This window comes from Dermacentor andersoni, chromosome 1 (genome assembly GCF_023375885.2).
Source record: "Dermacentor andersoni chromosome 1, qqDerAnde1_hic_scaffold, whole genome shotgun sequence".
Classification (NCBI taxonomy): Eukaryota; Metazoa; Arthropoda; class Arachnida; order Ixodida; family Ixodidae; genus Dermacentor; species Dermacentor andersoni.
Window position 1 is genome coordinate 134706998 of NC_092814.1, and position 18886 is coordinate 134725883.

The following is an 18886-nucleotide window of genomic DNA, read 5'->3' on the forward strand; positions in this document are numbered from 1 at the left end:
AGAAATGCTTGTAAGTATTGAACCTCTTAAAAGATGAGGGGAAATTTGCGCTCACCGAGAGGGCATCGTCCGTACGAGACCACCACCAGGCACCTTACTTGGACTTGGAGAGCTTTGCGGCCGGAACAAAGCCTCCCGTCCCCGCCGGCCAAGAGGGGGAAACGGGCTTTCCGATCGCTCAAGGTTGCGCGGACATAGTATAACTCTAGCGTCTAGGAGAAGCTTAACCAGGTGCGATGGCGGCACGCATAGCGTGGGAAGCTAGCCGCCAGAATAACAATCTCAAGGACTGCTGCTGACGAGGGCGAAATACCTTCGTGTAATTATAATAACCCTAATAGGACTACTTTCGAAAGAAAAAAAAGGAAACGGCCCAGAGCGCTATACTAGGAGAGCTATGACTGATAGTTTTCTCTCTCTCTCTCTCTCTCTCTATATATATATATATATATATATATGTACATATATATGTGTGTGTGTGTGTGTGAAACTGACCAGTAATCACCATTACAGAGTGACTAAATCTAATTATTTTATTTTAAATTCTGTAAATAATGATAATAATAATAATAATAATAATAATAATAATAATTTTTTACCATGCCCAGGTAAAATGAGGTCTGACTACTGGCCCAGGCATACATTAAACCAAGAAAAAAGAGAGCAGGGGAATATATGTAAAAAAACTATGAATAAAACGAACAATATTGAAAAGAAGGGTGTACATACAGCAAGGCGCAAGGTGAATACAAAAGAAAATGGGGGAGAAGGGCAGCTGGACATTATGTGAAGCTATGATACAACAACGCAAAGCTCGGAAAAGCACGATGTCAGTGAGTCATGAAAAATATCAAGATCGTGAAAAGAAGCGTCATAAAGACTGTATTCTGTGGACGGTTGAGCGTTGGTGATGGCAGGCAGGAGCATGAAAAGATCTATATTCTCTGGTGATCTTGTAAGGTTGTATTAAAAGAGTGCACCGAGATCATTGATCTCACAGACCTTGCCCAGTGGTACTGAAACTGCAGCATAAGAAATAGAAATGCTAGCTGCTTTGCGCGTGAAGGTCATGACTTTGGCCTTAGCAGCATTCAAGGTTATCTTTGCACCATTTAGAAAAAGAAAACAGGTCAGATTGCAGAATGTGACAGTTAAAAAAAATTAAATTATGAGGTTTAACGTGCCAAAACCACTTTCTGATTATGAGGCACGCCGTAGTGGAGGACTCCGGAAATTTCGACCACCTGCGGTTCTTTAACGTGCACCTAAATCTAAGTAGACGGGTGTTTTCGCATTTCGCCCCCATAGAAATGCGGCCGCCGCGGCCGGGATTCGATCCCGCGACCTCGTGCTCAGCAGCCCAACACCATAGCCACTGAGCAACCACGGCGGGTGAGAATGCGACAGTCACCAACAGTATTAATTTCCTTTAAAATCTTGATGTCATCGGCATATAGAATGAATTAATTTCAAATAGCGGAAAGAACGTCATTAATGAATATTAAAAACAGAAGTGGTACTAACACTGATCCTTGAGGGACGCCACTATTTGCCATGGAAAAATATTTTTGACCATTAACGTTAACATAACATGATCTATCAAGATAACTGCGGAAGTGATTGACAACTGACGCGTCAACACTAAAATTCGTAAGCTTAATCACAAGCAGTGAGTGGCTGACTACATCAAAAGGTTTTCTTAGGACACAGTAAATATTGCCAACTTGTCCCCTTGAAGTACCCGCTCGGAGGACTGCGTCGTGAAACTGCCGAAATTTGTGATAATGGAGGGGCGGTTTAGAAATCTATGCTGATTCGGACTCAGCGAGTTCTTCACAGTAAAACACAACATGTTGTGAAGAGCTCGCTCAAAAATCTTAGACGTGGCTCAAAGAAGAGAAATGGGGGAATAATGCGAGACATTGGTTTTACAGTCAGACTTAAATACAGGATAAACATGAGTAATTTTTCACGTGCGAGAGAAAGTGGACCTGTTCAAAGGGTTATTAAATATAGATGTAAAAACTGGGGCCAAATACAGCCGTAAGCTTTTGCGGCGGGGATGCCGTCAGGGCCGCACGATAGAGAATGCTTCAAGCGCTTAAGGCATTCGCTAATGAGCTTTTCATCAAACAACACAGCACTAGAGGTAGGAACCGTCGTGTGCTGCTGACACCAGCGTTGAAACCTGAAGCTTTCTATAAGAATGAGAAATGGGCTGCAAAACACTCCGTGAATGCTTGGACTTCTACCCCTCTACTGTCGAGCAGGCGAAAACACTCTCCACGTTTACTAGAGCACTTGCGGGTATACTTCCAAAATTCCGCCGACCGGTCGGGGGCACTCTTTTCCAAGAATGCAAAATGTAAGCCGTGATTAGGCTTATAGAGGTGTTTGCAGAGAGTTCGAAAAAGGCGGAATTCTTATCTACACTCATTAGACACAGCACTTCTGCATGTATGATGTACGCGATTTTCATACTTAAGGGCAGTTATAAGTTCAGACGAGAACCAGTGGGAATATTGAGAACGTTTAGGACTGTACTGGTGAATGTATGCGCGCATACTGCTGAGGAGGCAGCGCGCGTGTTGGCATCGCTATTCCTGATAGATGCAATGTCGACGTTCTAGCACAGGTTGCGCGTGAAAGCACTCTTACAGGACTTGAGAAGCTCGTGGTACTCATCTGGCCACGCAACAAACTTCAAGTGTGCCCGTTTTATTGCAATAGCAATTATATGGACACGCCAGGCGCATTTCTGCCGTCGCCGTGATGTTCCTTATAAGGTATAGGGCGATAACATGGTCGGCGCGCGGCGTATGCTGTATGTGCGAGTGAAAGCCTGTAAGGGTAAGCCGACGATGGCGGCTCAACCTCGCGCGCGCATGGGAGGAAAGCGGGGAGGAAACGCGCCGTCTTCCGTCGTGCGCAAGGCACCGGGCGGAGGGTGGAAGGGGGAAGGGGCGTTCCACTCTGGCTGCTGCTGCGTGTGGCGCAGGCCCTATCTTGAAAGCGATCTGCGATGGCGACAGAGTGTGCGCCCAGTGCTGATAGCGTCGTATGCGCTGTGTTTTCGCCGCATAGTTCGCGTTGAATCGACAGGCAGCACGAAGGTCAATTAGCTCGCTGCTGCTGCCGCGCTTCCTCTTTCCAGCGTTTTGACAACGAGTTTCCGCGGTCATCGAACGAGATGTGGTCATGTTTTCTTAAAAATTAAATTATGGGGTTTTACGTGCCAAAACCACTTTCTGATTATGAGGCACGCCGTAGTGGAGGACTCCGGAAATTTGGACCACCTGGGCTTCTTTAACGTGCACCTAAATCTAAGTACACGGGTGTTTTCGCATTTCGCCCCCATCGAAATGCGGCCGCCATGGCCGGGATTCGATCCCGTGACCTCGTGCTCAGCAGCCCAACACCATCATGTTTTCTTGTACGAGGGTGACACCATGCTTGTTAATTTAGTTCGTAAGGAAATGTTTACAAGATTAAACGGCTGATAAGAATACTATGCTTACATAGTATAGAGCTCTACAAATTTGCTATGGTAATCGATGCTTCACCTTTCGGGTGAAAGGCGACTTTTTTTTGCAAGAAATACAGCGATGAAATTGCTGTTTGCCGTAAAGAGACTGGGGGCACAGAATACAAACGTCCGCACTAGCCGCCGCTTTTCGAATAATAATAATAATAATAATAATAATAATAATAATAATAATAATAATAATAATAATAATAATAATAATAATAATAATAATAGTACATGCTGGATACCCGCCGTAGCTGCGAGGTTTTGATGGGAGCAGGATGAAACTAACACATATATAAATAGCTTTAGGTGCGAGGTAATTAAAGAGTGGTTGGCTGTTCGTGAAGTAGTTTATTGAGGTCGAGTACGAGTTGCGTGCTCGCACAGAACCATTACGGCACTTCCGGCACTGGCCTTGCCTATACCTCTCCCGCTATTGGAGGGAATGCAGTGAACTTGTGCATGGAGCCTGCACAAAGCGAAACGCATTGCGACGTGCAAACGACGTCATGTGGTACTCGTGAATAGCATGGTACAACATTTTCTGATGTAGTCCAGCAGGTGGAGGTGAATGTAACAGACCTATGGTCTACAACGTAACAGACGTATTGTCTACATTGCGGCTATGGAACTTAAACCCACGTGAATATTTATTGATGCGGAAGCGTCAACTGGCCCATTAAGAGGAAGCTTTAGCTCGGGCGCAACTCAGACGCGGCCTATTCAAATACATGTAAAACGTAAAAACGTTTTTCTGACATAACCCCTGGACCGATTTTAATGAAATTTGTTGCATTTGAGAGAGAAAGTCAAATTCCAGTGACTGTTGGAAGCGAAATTTTGATTTAGTGCCTGAATTACGTTCGAAAAATTTCAAAAATTCGAAAGTTTGAACAAAATAGAAGCACGAGCTTTATAAACTAATAGCGCTCCATCAAGAAAGGATATCGCGGTTCTGTAAACGGCATCCACTAGATCATTGAAAGCGGACAAATTTGATATGTAATTTGATATCTTACGTGAATTTCTTACGTTGTGTACAAGGGTTCCGCAAAAGCTTTATTCACATATTACTAAAACCTTTTGAGATTCATGTGTAACATATCAATTTTGTCCGCTTTAGATGTACTATTAGATGCAATTTACATATTTGTTACGTCATTTTTCTTTGCTGAGTTACAGCGTTGTAAACTTGATAGTTTCGTTTTTGAAAATTTTCGATATGTGCCACTTCTTAATAAAAAATTGACGACCTAAATAAAAAATTCGAAACCAACAGTCACTAGATTGTAAATCTTTTTTTTAATGCAACAAACCTGGCCAAATTTGGTGCAGTGGTTGCCGAGAAAAACCAATTCTCCTTTTACATGTATTTAGATCGGAGCACCCGAGCGAAAGCTTCCTCGTAAGCGAGAAAGCTGGCGTCTGTAGCAGCAAAACGGCCCCTAATTTCCCGCTGGCCGCGCCGTCACGTCACGTGCGCGCCTCGACGGAGCAGATAGGGTGAAAGGGGACACCTGCTGGCCATGCTGGCGCGCCAGGTGTTGCGTGAGGGGAGAGGGCATCGCCACGACACCCCGTTACCCCTGCTCTTCGAAGCCTGTGTTATCCCCCCGTTCCTGGTCCGCGCAAGCTCTCGCCTGCGTTCTAACTTCGCCTCGGTAACCGCGAGAGAGAAATGAATGTATAAAATAACAGGGCAAATTCCAAAGGAGAAACGTAGGTGGTAGTGAGTTTCACGCCTACGACCCCACGCTCAGAAGCCGAGTTTCTTACCCACTAGAATTTATTTATTTATTTATTTAGAACATACTGCAGGCCTACAGTAGGCCCAAGCAGGAGGGGCGAATACATAATATATGCAAAAGAACAGGATTAGCAAAATTGAAAAATGCTAAATACAAGTTGTGACACAAAATACAGCAATAAATACAAGGCTCAGATGCAAAATACAAAAAGTAAACGTATAAATAAATGGCTCTCAAATGAAATGCTGTGAAGAAAACATTGAGTCAAAAGAATCAGCTCTGGTTAAAAGATCTGGCGGACACCTGTTCCACTCCTCAATGGTGCGTGGAAAAAATGAGTATTTAAAGGCGTTAATCCTAGCACTGTAAGGGGTTAATGATTGTGCATGATGATTTCGTGTTTGGCGCGTAGTGTTAGGTTTAAGGAAGGGGTCTGCATTCATAGACAGTTTATGGTTTTTTAGTAAGAACAGTAGTTTTAGTCTTTGAATTTTCCGGCGCAGCTGTAATGTTTCAATACCGTGAGTTCGCATGAGGGTCGTTGGTGAGTCAGTTACACGATACTTTGAAAAAATAAAACGGATGGCTTTGCGTTGAATCATTTCAAGGGCCTCGATGTTACGTTTAGTGTAGGGATCCCAGACGGTGCACGCATATTCTAGTGATGGCCTTATTATTGAAAAGTAGGTTAATTTTTTAAGTTCAGGTGGGGCAAGTTTTAGTTTATGTCTAAGAAAGCAGAGTTTACGAAAGGCTGAGGAGCATACGTTGGACACATGTTTATTCCAGCTAAGGTTTTTCGTTATTGTAGTTCCTAGATACTTGTACTCGCTGACTCCTAAATAGTAGGCCTGCGCACCCTGTTTTGTGATGTCATGCTACTTTTCCATTGCCAAGCCCGGCTTGACGAAAGAAGTGTGGTCAAAATCACCGCACTTTACTTGGGAGCGTTCGCATCAGATTTTGTGATAGTTGGGCAAGGTAGCATGACGTCACGGATTGAAGCGCACAGGCCATGTGCTATCTCGGAGGCGTTGGGCAAGCGTCTCAACGAGTTCGCTTGCCGGCGAGTAGTTCATAACTCGAAGGACTGCTCAGTGGCGTTCAAGTGGAGATTAATGCTTTCGCATTAATAACTCATAAGAAGTGCTCAGGTGTCCTCGGCTTTTTTAAAATCTTAGTGTAGAGTGAGAACAGCGACGAAATCATGCTGAAGAGAGCAGTACGAGCGCGGTTGCATTCACTGACGCTATCGGTTTTGGCTGATCTTTTTCTGAACTGCTGCATGCGGGACGCTTGAAAGCGCAACGTCTGTAAATTGTGGTTTAGATTCGGTACATAAAGTGATCGGAAGGCGTTGTTACGTTACATTTTCTCAGCGGTTGTAGTCCCTTTTTCTCAGCTCTCTGTAAGTCGGCTATATGTATAAGTTCGCGCTTCTAGAGTCAGTAAACCAGACATAAAAGAGTGGAATCAGACAAGATATTAATTCCCTCACGGCCTCGTGCTTGGACAAATACTGATTTCCCGCCGATGCTCGAAGTACGCGTCCGCCCTACTCTTGCAGAGCTGACAAGCCGCGTGAGGCCTCTAACAATGTATTTTTCTTTATTTTCTTTTGCTTTTGCTCCATCCACGGGAAATACTCTGCCGGGAGGTTCACGCTTGCGTGCACGGGAAAAGTACGTCGTCGTTGCGGTGGTTCGGTGTTGTGCTGCTTAGCGCACCGCGTCTCGGTGCTGCCGGAAAGCGCCACTTAGCCGGGCGGGATCAATTGCGTGTTCGGCTATATCATACGGCGCTCGCATGAAAACATAAACGACATTAGGCACCTTCTGGCCAACCGATACCAATTGCGGGGTCCAAACGGTGCGTCCAATTTTAGAACTCCTTTGCAGAACGCCCTAAGACGCACACAACAATGTTAGAGCATTGTATACACAAAACGGCGATCAACCACCTCTGACAGCGAGACCAGGAAACTTCCACACAGTGGCGAGGAGCCGGTTCATTCTACCACCCGAGGCGATGCTGGGCGACTGGTTTCAAAGTCGCAGCTGAGCGGGAAGGACCGGTCGTGAAAGCCAAATCGTTCAACAAGTTGGCAGAAGCACGCTCGTCAATTATTAAGCGAAGCTATCGATACGAATTCGATGTTTCTTTTTAGGAGCTTTTTGCCCCGAGGTTTCGAAGGGAGGCCCCGTTCCGAATAGATAATGTCCCATGTGGAATTTTCCAAGCGTTCACCGCACCCTCACCACTTCCTGTGATCTTGGAAAGCTTCCTTTGTCGTTCCAACATGCTTACAATCTATACACATCCAGCACTTGGGGCCACAGTAAATATTTGCTGCTAACATCGTCATAATAGTACTTAAACTTTACAGTTTAAGCACTTTAATTATTTCGCAATATCTAAACTGCGTTTCAAAGTTCAGCTCGTACCTCTTGTGAACGGCACACTGCAAAATACGTTTTGAACTTTTTGGTTTTCAGCCAGCAGGTAACAAACATGAAAAAAAGAAAGGGTATCCTTGCTACCGCCTAAATATCCTTCTATTGCGAAAAAGATTAAGAAATCTGCTTCTTGATGACAATGTTTTCGTTGGCAAGTTACTGCCACCTTACCATATCGGGTATGTTTGTTTTCAACATGTTCCTAGTTTATTTCGTGGGCTGATTCCGAAGATAGTACAGTTTGAATATAAACGTCACTGTGGTCACTAGGTATGCGATGACACTGGGTGTGAGCCACTGGGTATGTGATGGGCAAAATTTCCTTCCCTTCTTATCGTGCCTATTTAACATAAAAGTGCGAATTATTGGTCCAGAAACATTTTAGTGGCACATTTATTGCACCTATAAAAGCCTACTTTGATGTTATGTCGATATGTAATTTTAACAGCCTACTTCTATCGTGTTTAGTGAGAGACGTATTTTACTTGTAATGTTGTTACCCACCGGGGAACTTGGTCGAAGGCAGCCGATGATCACCACAACCACTCTGTCGGTGTAAAGGTCGTTATTACCAGTTTTGCAGCAAACGAGAGCGTGGCTGCGAGAATGGCATAAAAGTGACTTGTCGTTCTAATGCACTCACTTCTCCATTTTAGCCGGCATTACTTGAATGCTCGGGCGCAACTCTGACGCGCCATGTGAGCCTCATTTTGGACGTTCAGGAAAGGTATAGCATCTTTAATGGACTGATTGCTGATAGAGTTAGTTAGAAACTGCAGTCTGCCTCGGACAATAATTCAAAGTATTTGGTTGTAAAAGAACAGTCAAAGGTTCGTACCGGTGAACATTCTGCAGCGCAAGATGACCTTGTATCATTGAACGCTCCGAAGTACATAAATGTGCCGCTAATTTCAGTGGATGTTGAAGGTCGCGTTTCTGCATACAAAACAATACCCAATGAAAAAAGGCGCACCATTATACCCGAAAATCTTGAGATGGTGCATATTTGTTTGACACTCCTGGAAGCCATTGAAAGATTATGTTGTGTAGCTTGCCATGGCTGCGATGATACATATGTCGAATTTCTGAAGCCAGTTGTTCATTGGGTCCGTGGCGCATTGGGCTTTGTATGAACTCAAGGGCTGCCTTGGAGTCACTAAAGACTATCCATTGTTGTAGTGGTTTCTGATTAATGAAATCAAGTGCAGCACGGAGTGCCGCAAGTTCAGCAGCCGTCGATGTGGTCACACATGAAGTTCTTAATTTAATTTTTTCAGATTTCGCCGGGATGATGACTACAGCTGCTGAGCTGTTGAGTTTTACCGAACCCTCTGTGTTCGGTAACTTTTCTTGTGGGGTCTATTTACACTACATTTCACATAAATCTGATAAATAACCGACGCAACTTACCTGATTACATTTTCTCGACAAAATAAAATGAATTTTACGAAATAGGAATTTAGTGGGCTGTATTGCTAATACAATCGTAATTTATCCTCAGATGTACAGTGCAAGTTCTTATTACTTGAACCTATACATTCCTAAATGACGGCACATGGCGCCTATATATGCCTTGTCCTTTCAACGATAGCGGTAAGTTCCCAGTCAGGATTTGGTAATGCCTGCCGTATGCACCAGAACCCGTTTTTATTTTTATGTAAATTTCCTCCTCATGATTGGGGTCCCCGGTAACTCACCTAGATGAACGTACTCCTGTACACTTTACAGGCTGACTGGTGATCATGAATTTTTGTTCCCTTGCCAGGCTGTTGAACATACCTTTGTTCTTCGGCCTATTAATCTTAAACCCAACTCTTACATTTTCTCGGTTAACATCCTCAATCATTTGTGGCAATTTATTCCAGATATTGCTGAACAGGACAATGTCACCTGCAAACCGAAAGGTGCTGAAATATTCGCCGTTGATCCTCACTTCTAAGCCTTCCCAGTCTAATAGCTTTAATATTTCTTCTAACGTTGCAGTGAATAGTATTGTAGAGATTGCGTCTTCTTGCCTAACCCATTTCTTGATAGGTAGTTTTCTACTTTTTTTCTGGAGAACCAAGGTAGATGTGGAATTGTAGATATTTCCTAAGATATTCACGTATGCCTTTTGTACTCTTCGATTACACAATACCTCTATGACTGCTGATATATCTACTGAATGAAATGCCATTTCATAAGCTATGAACGTGATATAGGTTGATTGTACTCCACAGAGTTGTCAGTTACCTGATTGACACGGATGTGATCCATTGTAACATATCCCTTTCTGGAGCCAGCCTGTTCTCTTGGTTGACTGAAGTCAAGTGTTGCCCTGATTCTGTTGGAAATTATTTTGGTGAATATTTTCTACAAAGCTGAAAGCAGGCTAATGGGCCTATAATTCTTCAATTATTTAACATCTCCCTTCTTATGGATTAGCATAACGTTGGCATACTTCCAGCTCGCTGGTACAAGTCATGATGTAATGCGCACAAAGGGCCGCAAGCTTTTCAAGCACAATATCTCTTCCATCTACGAATAAACCGACAGTTATTTCATGTTCTTCTGCCGCTTTTCTCCAGGACATGTCATGCAAGGCCCTTCTAACTTCATCGCTCGTTATAGAAGGAGCCTCTGTACCCTGTTCATCACTAGTTACAATGCAGGTAACGTGGCCGCTATGGGTACTGTCTGCTAGGGTGTCTGCAAGACACCCTAGCACTCCTGTCTCCTGTCTGCAAGACAGGAGTAATTGGAAACCGCTGGGACAGGCCTTCACCCAGCAGTTGACATTAAAGAATAAGCTTCGGCTAATGTTGATATCAGCCTTAAATGATTGCTTGAGTCATGTTATAGGCGCCCAGAACATTTTTAGTGCTTGAAGATCGGGTCTCTGTTGATGGCTATGAAGACTATGATGCTGACGATGGCGATGATGATGATGATTGGGAAGGGTACGGTGGCGGCGACAATGATGATGATGATGATGATGATAACTGATGGCAAAAAACTGAAGGTGATTTAGCCTCTAATTGACGTTGATCAAACGCTGTCGCTCCAGCGCGGCTCTCACAATAAATCTTACGGTTCATCTTCCAACTCGCGCAGGATGACGTTGTCCTTCATTGACTTCCAGTAGACGTTTAATGGACTTCCAACTTTTTCTTAGCGCAATATTAGTGTCATGCATTAGGGTTCGGAAGCTCTATTTTAATTTCACTGTGCAAGTTAGCTCCTTTGCGCGTTATACGCCTCAAGTATCTGGCGGTTTAACATTATTGCTATTTCGTTCAACGGATTCTTTCAACTAGGTCGCTTGACCTAACGAAATTCAATAGCGTCTTTGTCACCCCCTTGTGGGAAGAACGTATAAGCTGACACTGCAAGATCTTCTGGGCAGAAAGTGGCTGGTCGTCGAAGCGTGCCAACGCTGTCGCATGCGACTGTCTCTGGAAGCTGTAGCGAGGTCAGGCCAATGACAAAGGACATAGGTGATGGTTTCCTCGCTGCCGCAATCATCACAGGTAGTACTATCAGCCATTTCAATCCACAAGCAAAAAAATAAAAGCATTTGTGATAAATACTCCAAGCCGAAGTCGGCAGAGAACAGTTGTCGCACTTAGAGGTGGTCGAGCTGGAATGCGGAGTCGGAAGCAGGCTCCAAGCGGTGCAGACGGGTACGCCCGAAATCTTGCCCGTGAGTTCATACGATCCACATGAATCGTATGAACTCAATGCAAGTATGCGAAGCTTTGTCGCTACATCTGCTCTTGGCAGCAGAATTGGCTCTTGCACTCCATCTTCGTGAACACTCGTAGTAGCTTCATTGGCATGTTCGTTAGCCATGATTCCACAGTGGCCTAGAAGCCCTTTCTCTGCTAGTTTATGATATGTATGTTTTATTTCCAGCACTACTTGGACTTGTAGTCCACGCCTGATAACGGACAGCAGACATTGCAGGGCTGCCTTGGAATCGGCAAAGGGGCTTCATTTTAGGGGTGGTTCTTCATGAATCGAACGAAGTGCGCTGCAAAGTGCAGCAAGCTCCGCGACAGTCGGTGTCCTCCGTTGGGAGGCTTTAAACTGCATGGTGACGAATTTTGGCATTTGCGAGAAGATCGCAGCTCCTGCAGAATCGCCGACAATTATCAATGCAAATCTGAAGATGGTTGTAGTATGCCTCATGCAGCATGAGTAGGGAAAGCTACTTGAGCTCTGGCTATGCGAATGCTGTTTTCGTTCAAATTGTGGTGACTAAAATACCAAGGAGGTGCCAGCACTCTCTCGGCAGGCGTATAGTATGTAGTGAGGCAGTTGCGATAAGCCGATATTTTCTAACAAAAGGAGGCCGGGGCCGGCCTTCTGACAGCGAGGCGAGTTGATGCGATGGGGCGTTTGCAATGTACCTGGTGTGTGCTCTGAGCACTTCCAAGGTAATGCGAGTCACACGGGATATATCTGAGCAATTGCCCCGGCTTCTGTAAATTACGGAAATTATTACAATTACGCAAATTTAGCGCCAGGAAATTCGAATAAAATCAGAATGGATTAACTTATTGTTATGGGCCCCAGAGATTCCTTTCTCAGGTTTTTTAATTTGTCTATAAATAAACTGCAGACTGTCCGTAAACTGGCTATAGACTATATAAAGACAGAAATCATTACGATATATGTTTTAGTATATTCCGGGTTTATAGAGTGTCTGTAAGATTAAGTGTCTTACTGTAAGTAAGATTAGTGTGGTTTTGTTGCACATAACTACTGCCACATATGTTATTAGGTTGCTGTGTATGTATCTTGTGAACTAAGCGCAACAAAATTTTTGGCATAAGTTATTCAGCTGAAAAAAGGAACAAGAATTGTATGCACTGGTTTTGTTGCCTGATGCAGCTTTCGTGTTATAGCAAACTGGGTCACTATCGGATTTAGAATGTACTGCTACATCTTTCTTCCATAGCCAAGTGCCATGCAATGGTGGCAAGTACTGAATCACCACTTTTGTACAATGAGGCTTTTTCATTGTTTTCTATTGTTTATGCTGGTCCTACATCCTGCATCGTCTGGTGAGGCCTACTGTAAAGCCATGATAATTGTCAGCTGGAGGCACCATCTGGCTCAGATTCAGACATTGTTGCCCACTGTGCAGCTCAGCTTGTTTGTTCAGGGATAAAGATATAAATGTACTATTTAGTTTGTACCTGGTTAAGCTTCTCCTAGACGCTAGACTTATACTATGTCCGCGCAACCTTGAGCGATCGGAAAGCGCGTTTTCCCCTCTTGGCCGGCGGAGAGGGGAGGCTTTGTGTCCGGCCCGCAGAACTCTCCCCATCTCAGTAGGGTGCCTGGTGGTGGTCCCGTGCAGACGATGCCCTCTCGGTGAGCGCATATTTCCCCCTCATCTTTTTAAGAGGTTCAATACTTACAAGCATTTGTCTCGCAAACCACATTTATTTCAAGGAAATTTTCCACGTCTCAATAATTTCTCTCGTCGTATTCGAGTGCTGATTGCCGTGTTATAGTTTGTTAACGAAGCTTTCCCTCAAGTCTAAATATTTTAAGGCAGTTTTCCTAGTCTCTAAAGCCGCTCGAGTTCGCTCTTCTCCTCGGGCAGCCATTTTTCCAAGAAAGTATGCCTTCCAACCACTCGGAAGTGTGAGGAAGTGTAAGTGTGAGGCTCGGAGCAGGAGCTGTGGCGCTTGAAAGTAGCCTGGGGCCTGACGAACCAACCGACTGAGCTATCTTTCCGGGCAACATCGAAGGGTCACGAGTTCAAATCACCTGTTATGTTCCTTTTTTTTCGCCCCTTTTTCTTTCTTTTTTTTCTTTCTTTTTAATGTCTTTTCCTTTATTTTATCACGGTACGGGAACCCTCCTAAAATAAAAAAAAAAGAAAGATATATATCTTCAATTATGTATGGCCTCACATGTGCAGGTCATAAATACGAGGTTCTCTAGCCGAGTGCCATCCGTGCGGTATAACCGAGCTCAGATTTGTCCACCTTGACTGATCAAATAGGGCACCACTGTATATTAAATGAGGCGTACAACTCCTGCGGGACCCGCCGTGGTTACTCAGTGGCTATGGTGTTAGACTGCTGAGCATGAGGTCGCGGGATCGGATCCCGGCCACGGCGGCCGCATTTCGATGGGGGCGAAATGCGAAAACACCCGTGTACTTAGATTTAGGTGCACGTTAAAGAACCCCAGGTGGTCGAAATTTCCGGAGTCCTCCACTACGGCGTGCCTCATAATCAGAAAGTGGTTTTGTCACGTAAAATCCCACAATTTAATTTTTAAATTTAGCTCCTGCGGGGACGGTAGAGTATCCGCCTCCCGTGCAAGAGGACCGTGATTCAAATCCCGGGCCGCACAATTCTCCACCGGAAAATACCAGAAAAAAAAAACAACCGTGTGTTGAGAAAATTGCACAAACAGGCCTGGAGTGCGGCCTGATCCCGGTGACCAGAACCGGTAACGCACTCTCTCACCAGAGCAGGATTGGCCACCCTGGTGCAGTACTTGGCCACAACCTCCTATATGAACACAACAATCAAACCCCGGCCCTCAGTCCCCAGCAGCTGCGAAGCAACTGACCACGGCGGCGGTCAGACCTGCGACGCTGCAGAGGGTGCTAAGAATCCCTGGCTCCGGACAGGCCGCCATTGGAATATGAACCTGGCAACGTTTAACGCTAGAACGTTATCTAGTGAGGCGAGTCTAGCAGTGCTATTGGAGGAATTAGAGGGCAGTAAATGGGATATAATAGGGCTCAGTGAAGTTAGGAGGCCAAAAGAAGCATATACAGTGCTAAAAAGCGGGCACGTCCTGTGCTACCGGGGCTTAGCAGAGAGACGAGAACTAGGAGTCGGATTCCTGATTAATAAGAACATAGCTGGTAACATACAGGAATTCTATAGCATTAACGACAGGGTGGCATGTCTTGTTGTGAAACTTAATAAGAGGTACAAAATGAAGGTTGTACAGGTCTACGCCCCTACATCTAGTCATGATGACCAGGAAGTCGAAAGCTTCTATGAAGACGTGGAATCGGCGATGGGCAAAGTCAAAACAAGATACAGTATACTGATGGGCGATTTCAATGCCAGGGTAGGCAAGAAGCAGGCCGGAGACAAGTAAGTGGGGGAATATGGCATAGGCTCTAGGAATAGCAGAGGAGAGTTATTAGTAGAGTTTGCAGAACAGAATAATATGCGGATAATGAATACCTTTTTCCGCAAGCGGGTTAGCCGAAAGTGGACGTGGAGGAGCCCGAATGGTGAGACTAGAAATGAAATCGACTTTATACTCTGCGCGAACCCTGGCATCATACAAGATGTAGACGTGCTCGGCAAGGTGCGCTGCATTGACCATAGGATGGTAAGAACTCGAATTAGCCTTGACTTGAGGAGGGAACGGAAGAAACTGGTACATAAGAAACCAATCAATGAGTTAGCGGTAAGAGGGAAACTAGAGGAATTCCGGATCAAGCTACAGAACAGGTATTCGGCTTTAACCCAGGAAGAGGACCATAGTGTTGAAGCAATGAACGACAATCTTATGGGCATCATTAAGGAGTGCGCAATAGAAGTCGGTGGTAACGCCGTTAAACAGGAAACCAGTAAGCTATCGCAGGAGACGAAAGATCTGATCAAGAAACGCCAATGTATGAAAGCCTCAACCCTACAGCTAGAATAGAACTGGCAGAACTTTCTAAGTTAATCAACAAGCGTAAGACAGCGGGCATAAGGAACTATAATATGGATAGAATTGAACAGGCTCTCAGGAACGGAGGAAGCCTAAAAGCAGTAAAGAAGAAACTAGGAATAGGCAAGAATCAGATGTGTGCGTTAAGAGACAAAGCCGGCAATATCGTTTCTAATATGGATGAGATAGTTCAAGTGGCTGAAGAGTTTTATAGAGATTTATACAGTACCAGTAACACCCACGACGATAAGGTGAGAGAGAATAGTCTAGAGGAACTTGAAATCCCACAAGTAACACCGGAAGAGGTAAAGAACGCCTTGGGAGCTATGCAAAGGGGGAAGGCAGCTGGGGAGGATCAGGTAACAGCAGATTTGTTGAAGGATGGTGGGAACACTGTCCTAGAAAGGTTGGCCGCCCTATATACTCAATGCTTCATGACCTCGAACGTACCGGAATCTTGAAAGAACGCTAAAATAATCCTAATCCATAAGAAAGGGGACGCCAAAGACTTGAAAAATTATAGACCGATCAGCTTACTGTCCGTTGCCTACAAAGTATTTACTAAGGTAATCGCAAATAGAATCAGGAATACCTAAGACTTCTGTCAACCAAAGGACCAGGCAGGATTCTGTAAGGGCTACTCAACAATAGACCATATTCACACTATCAATCAGGTGATAGAGAAATGTGCGGAATATAACCAACCCTTATATATATATATAGCCTTCATTGATTACGAAAAAGCATTTGATTCAGTCGAAACCTCAGCAGTCATGGAGGCACTACGGAATCAGGGTGTAGATGAGCCATATGTAAAGATACTGGAAGCTATCTATAGCGGTTCCACAGCCACCATAATCCTCCACAAAGAAAGCAACAAAATCCCAATAAAGAAAGGCGTCAGACAGGGAGATACGATATCTCCAATGCTATTCACAGCATGTTTACAGGAGGTATTCAGAGACCTGGAGTGGGAAAAATTGGGGCTAAAAGTTGATGGAGAATACCTTAGCAACTTGCGATTCGCTGATGATATTGCCTTGCTTAGTAACTCAGGAGACCAATTGCAATGCATGCTCACTGACCTGGAGAGGCAAAGCAGAAGGGTGGGTCTGAAAATTAATCTACAGAAAACTAAAGTAATGTTTAACAGTCTCGGAAGAGAACAGCAGTTTACGATAGGTAGCGAGGCACTGGAAGTGGTAAGGGAATACACCTACTTAGGGCAGGTAGTGACCACGGATCCGGATCATGAGACTGAAATAACCAGAAGAATAAGAATGGGCTGGGGTGCGTTTGGCAGGCATTCTCAAATCATGAACAGCAGGTTGCCACTATCCCTCAAGAGGAAAGTGTATAACAGCTGTGTCTTACCAGTACTCACCTACGGGGCAGAAACCTGGAGGCTTACGAAAAGGGTTCTGCTGAAATTGAGGACGACGCAACGAGCCATGGAAAGAACAATGATAGGTGTAACGTTAAGGGATAAGAAAAGAGCAGATTGGGTGAGGGAACAAACGCGGGTAAATGACATCTTAGTTGAAATCAAGAAAAAGAAATGGGCATGGGCCGGACATGTAATGAGGAGGGAAGATAACCGATGGTCATTAAGGGTTACGGACTGGATTCCAAGGGAAGGGAAGCGTAGTAGGGGGCGGCAGAAAGTTAGGTGGGCGGATGACATTAAGACGTTTGCAGGGACAACATGGCCACAATTAGTACATGACCGGGGTAGTTGGAGAAGTATGGGAGAGGCCTTTGCCCTGCAGTGGGCGTAACTAGGCTGATGATGATGATGATGATGAAGAAGAAGAAAAAGTAATCGAAAAATCAATTTCTTCCAACACATTCTTTAGCCAATAGATGTTTATTGAGGAAACTCATTAAGGTGCCAATATATTTTCGACTATTTCTAGTCTACAGACTGTCTTATAAGAAATTTATAAAGCCATGAACCTCTATAATGACTCTACAAACGTTTATTGAATATTTGTTAATTAATTATTCCTTTGTGTAAAATATAAAAAGCCGCGAAGGTCTATATGAGCTCTGCGTACGTTTATTGGAAATTGGTAATAAGGTATGTCTTTTGGTATCTTACCAGAAAATCTTTTCAGGGAGGCTTAACAAGTACCTTATAAGTTTCACTTTATATGTCTACTATCGTATATAGATGCAGGTGACGATTTCTTAAATATAACTAATGCGGCACCCAAAGGCGCTTCCATGGACCCTTGCGACTTTGTCAATTGATAATGTCCTCAGGATTCTACCAGATAATCTTTGGGGGTCTCACTGTCTACGCTCTGTCTGTAGATGCAATGTTTCCACCTTGATATAGTGTTCCTCTCTGCTGGGAAGGATTCTTAGGGAATAAATTTGCCAGCATGAAATCTGGTGACACTCGGAGGGGGACGGGACGTCATCGAAGTAAATGTTCACCTGAGCGCACCACAGGGATGCTAGTTGTAGCAAAGTGTGAATGATCTAGCAGCCAACTCTGTAGATGTTGTATTGCTTCAGGTATACTTGTGTTGCATGGATTGTCTACAAACCTAAAGTTCTTAATCCGCCAATTTCTTTTGGCCTATATGGCAATACAGGGCCATACAGTCGAACCTTCGCATGATGAGAAAATTCGCGGTACAGTACCACGCTGCATGTACTCACTGTGTCAAGCATGTCGCGGTACGGTGAAGCGGTGGTACGGAACTATGCCGACCATGGCGCTGGGACAAAAAGAAAATAACCTATCGCTTAAAACAAAAGCCAAGGCGAGATAATGACGCAATTCGAACGCCAACAAACAGGTTTAACTAATGCAATTTGCGTCATGTTTTTACGTAGACCACCTCCTTACGAAAATCAGGACTGAAAGTGGACAAAAACCGACATCTTGGTGTTTATAATGTTTTACAGAGAATGTGTATGATGTATTGGCGCAAGAATTTTTTTCACATAAAGCACAGCTGTAAGACAGTCATGTGAAATAATTACAATGAAAGAATGAATAGTAGCGTTGGTACTAAAGATGGTAAATTTCGCAGATTTTCATAAGCACCAATGCGCATTGAAGACAAGTTTTCGTCGTTTAAGGAGGCGATGTTTGCAGCGTTACATAATAAAACAACTCTGCACTATAATTTTCGCGCTGAGCTCCTTTTCACGTACTTGAGCAATCTTTGAAAGCACGTCACGTCCCAGGAAAATGGATGGAGGAAGCACACGTCTGGGAAACTTGGCGTGGAATGGCCCGTTTTTAATTGTCTTGTAAGTCCACCTGTTTGGTCTCTAGAAAGAAAGCATTATACACTGAATAAAACAAACTACATAAACGTAACCTGCGCAGAAATCCCCGTAAGCGTGTTACTTCAACACCGTAGTAGCCCTGGCGACCCCCTTGCATGTGTAACCTACGTAGTTGATCGGTGCGACGCCCACTGACACTCCCAGCGTTCGTTGAA

The 18886-nt window shown here is 44.3% G+C and overlaps 1 protein-coding gene across 5 annotated transcripts in view; it reads right to left on the reverse strand.

Moving 5' to 3' along the window:
• LOC129380595 (uncharacterized) overlaps positions 1-18886 on the reverse strand; it is a 312042-nt gene that overhangs the window by 24245 nt on the left and 268911 nt on the right. For 3 of the 5 annotated variants that reach the window (XR_011892200.1, XR_011892201.1, XM_055062072.2), the window contains 2 exons: positions 18594-18713; positions 18093-18151 (listed from right to left, as the gene is read on the reverse strand). Coding sequence is in view for 3 of the 5 variants with exons in the window: in XM_055062072.2 (XP_054918047.1) it covers positions 18097-18151; positions 18594-18713 (175 nt within the window). In the remaining 2 variants the exon portion in view is untranslated. Of the gene's footprint in view, positions 1-18088; positions 18152-18593; positions 18714-18886 lie in introns of all 5 variants that reach the window. The other 2 variants (XM_055062073.1, XM_055062070.1) reach the window with 2 other exon arrangements.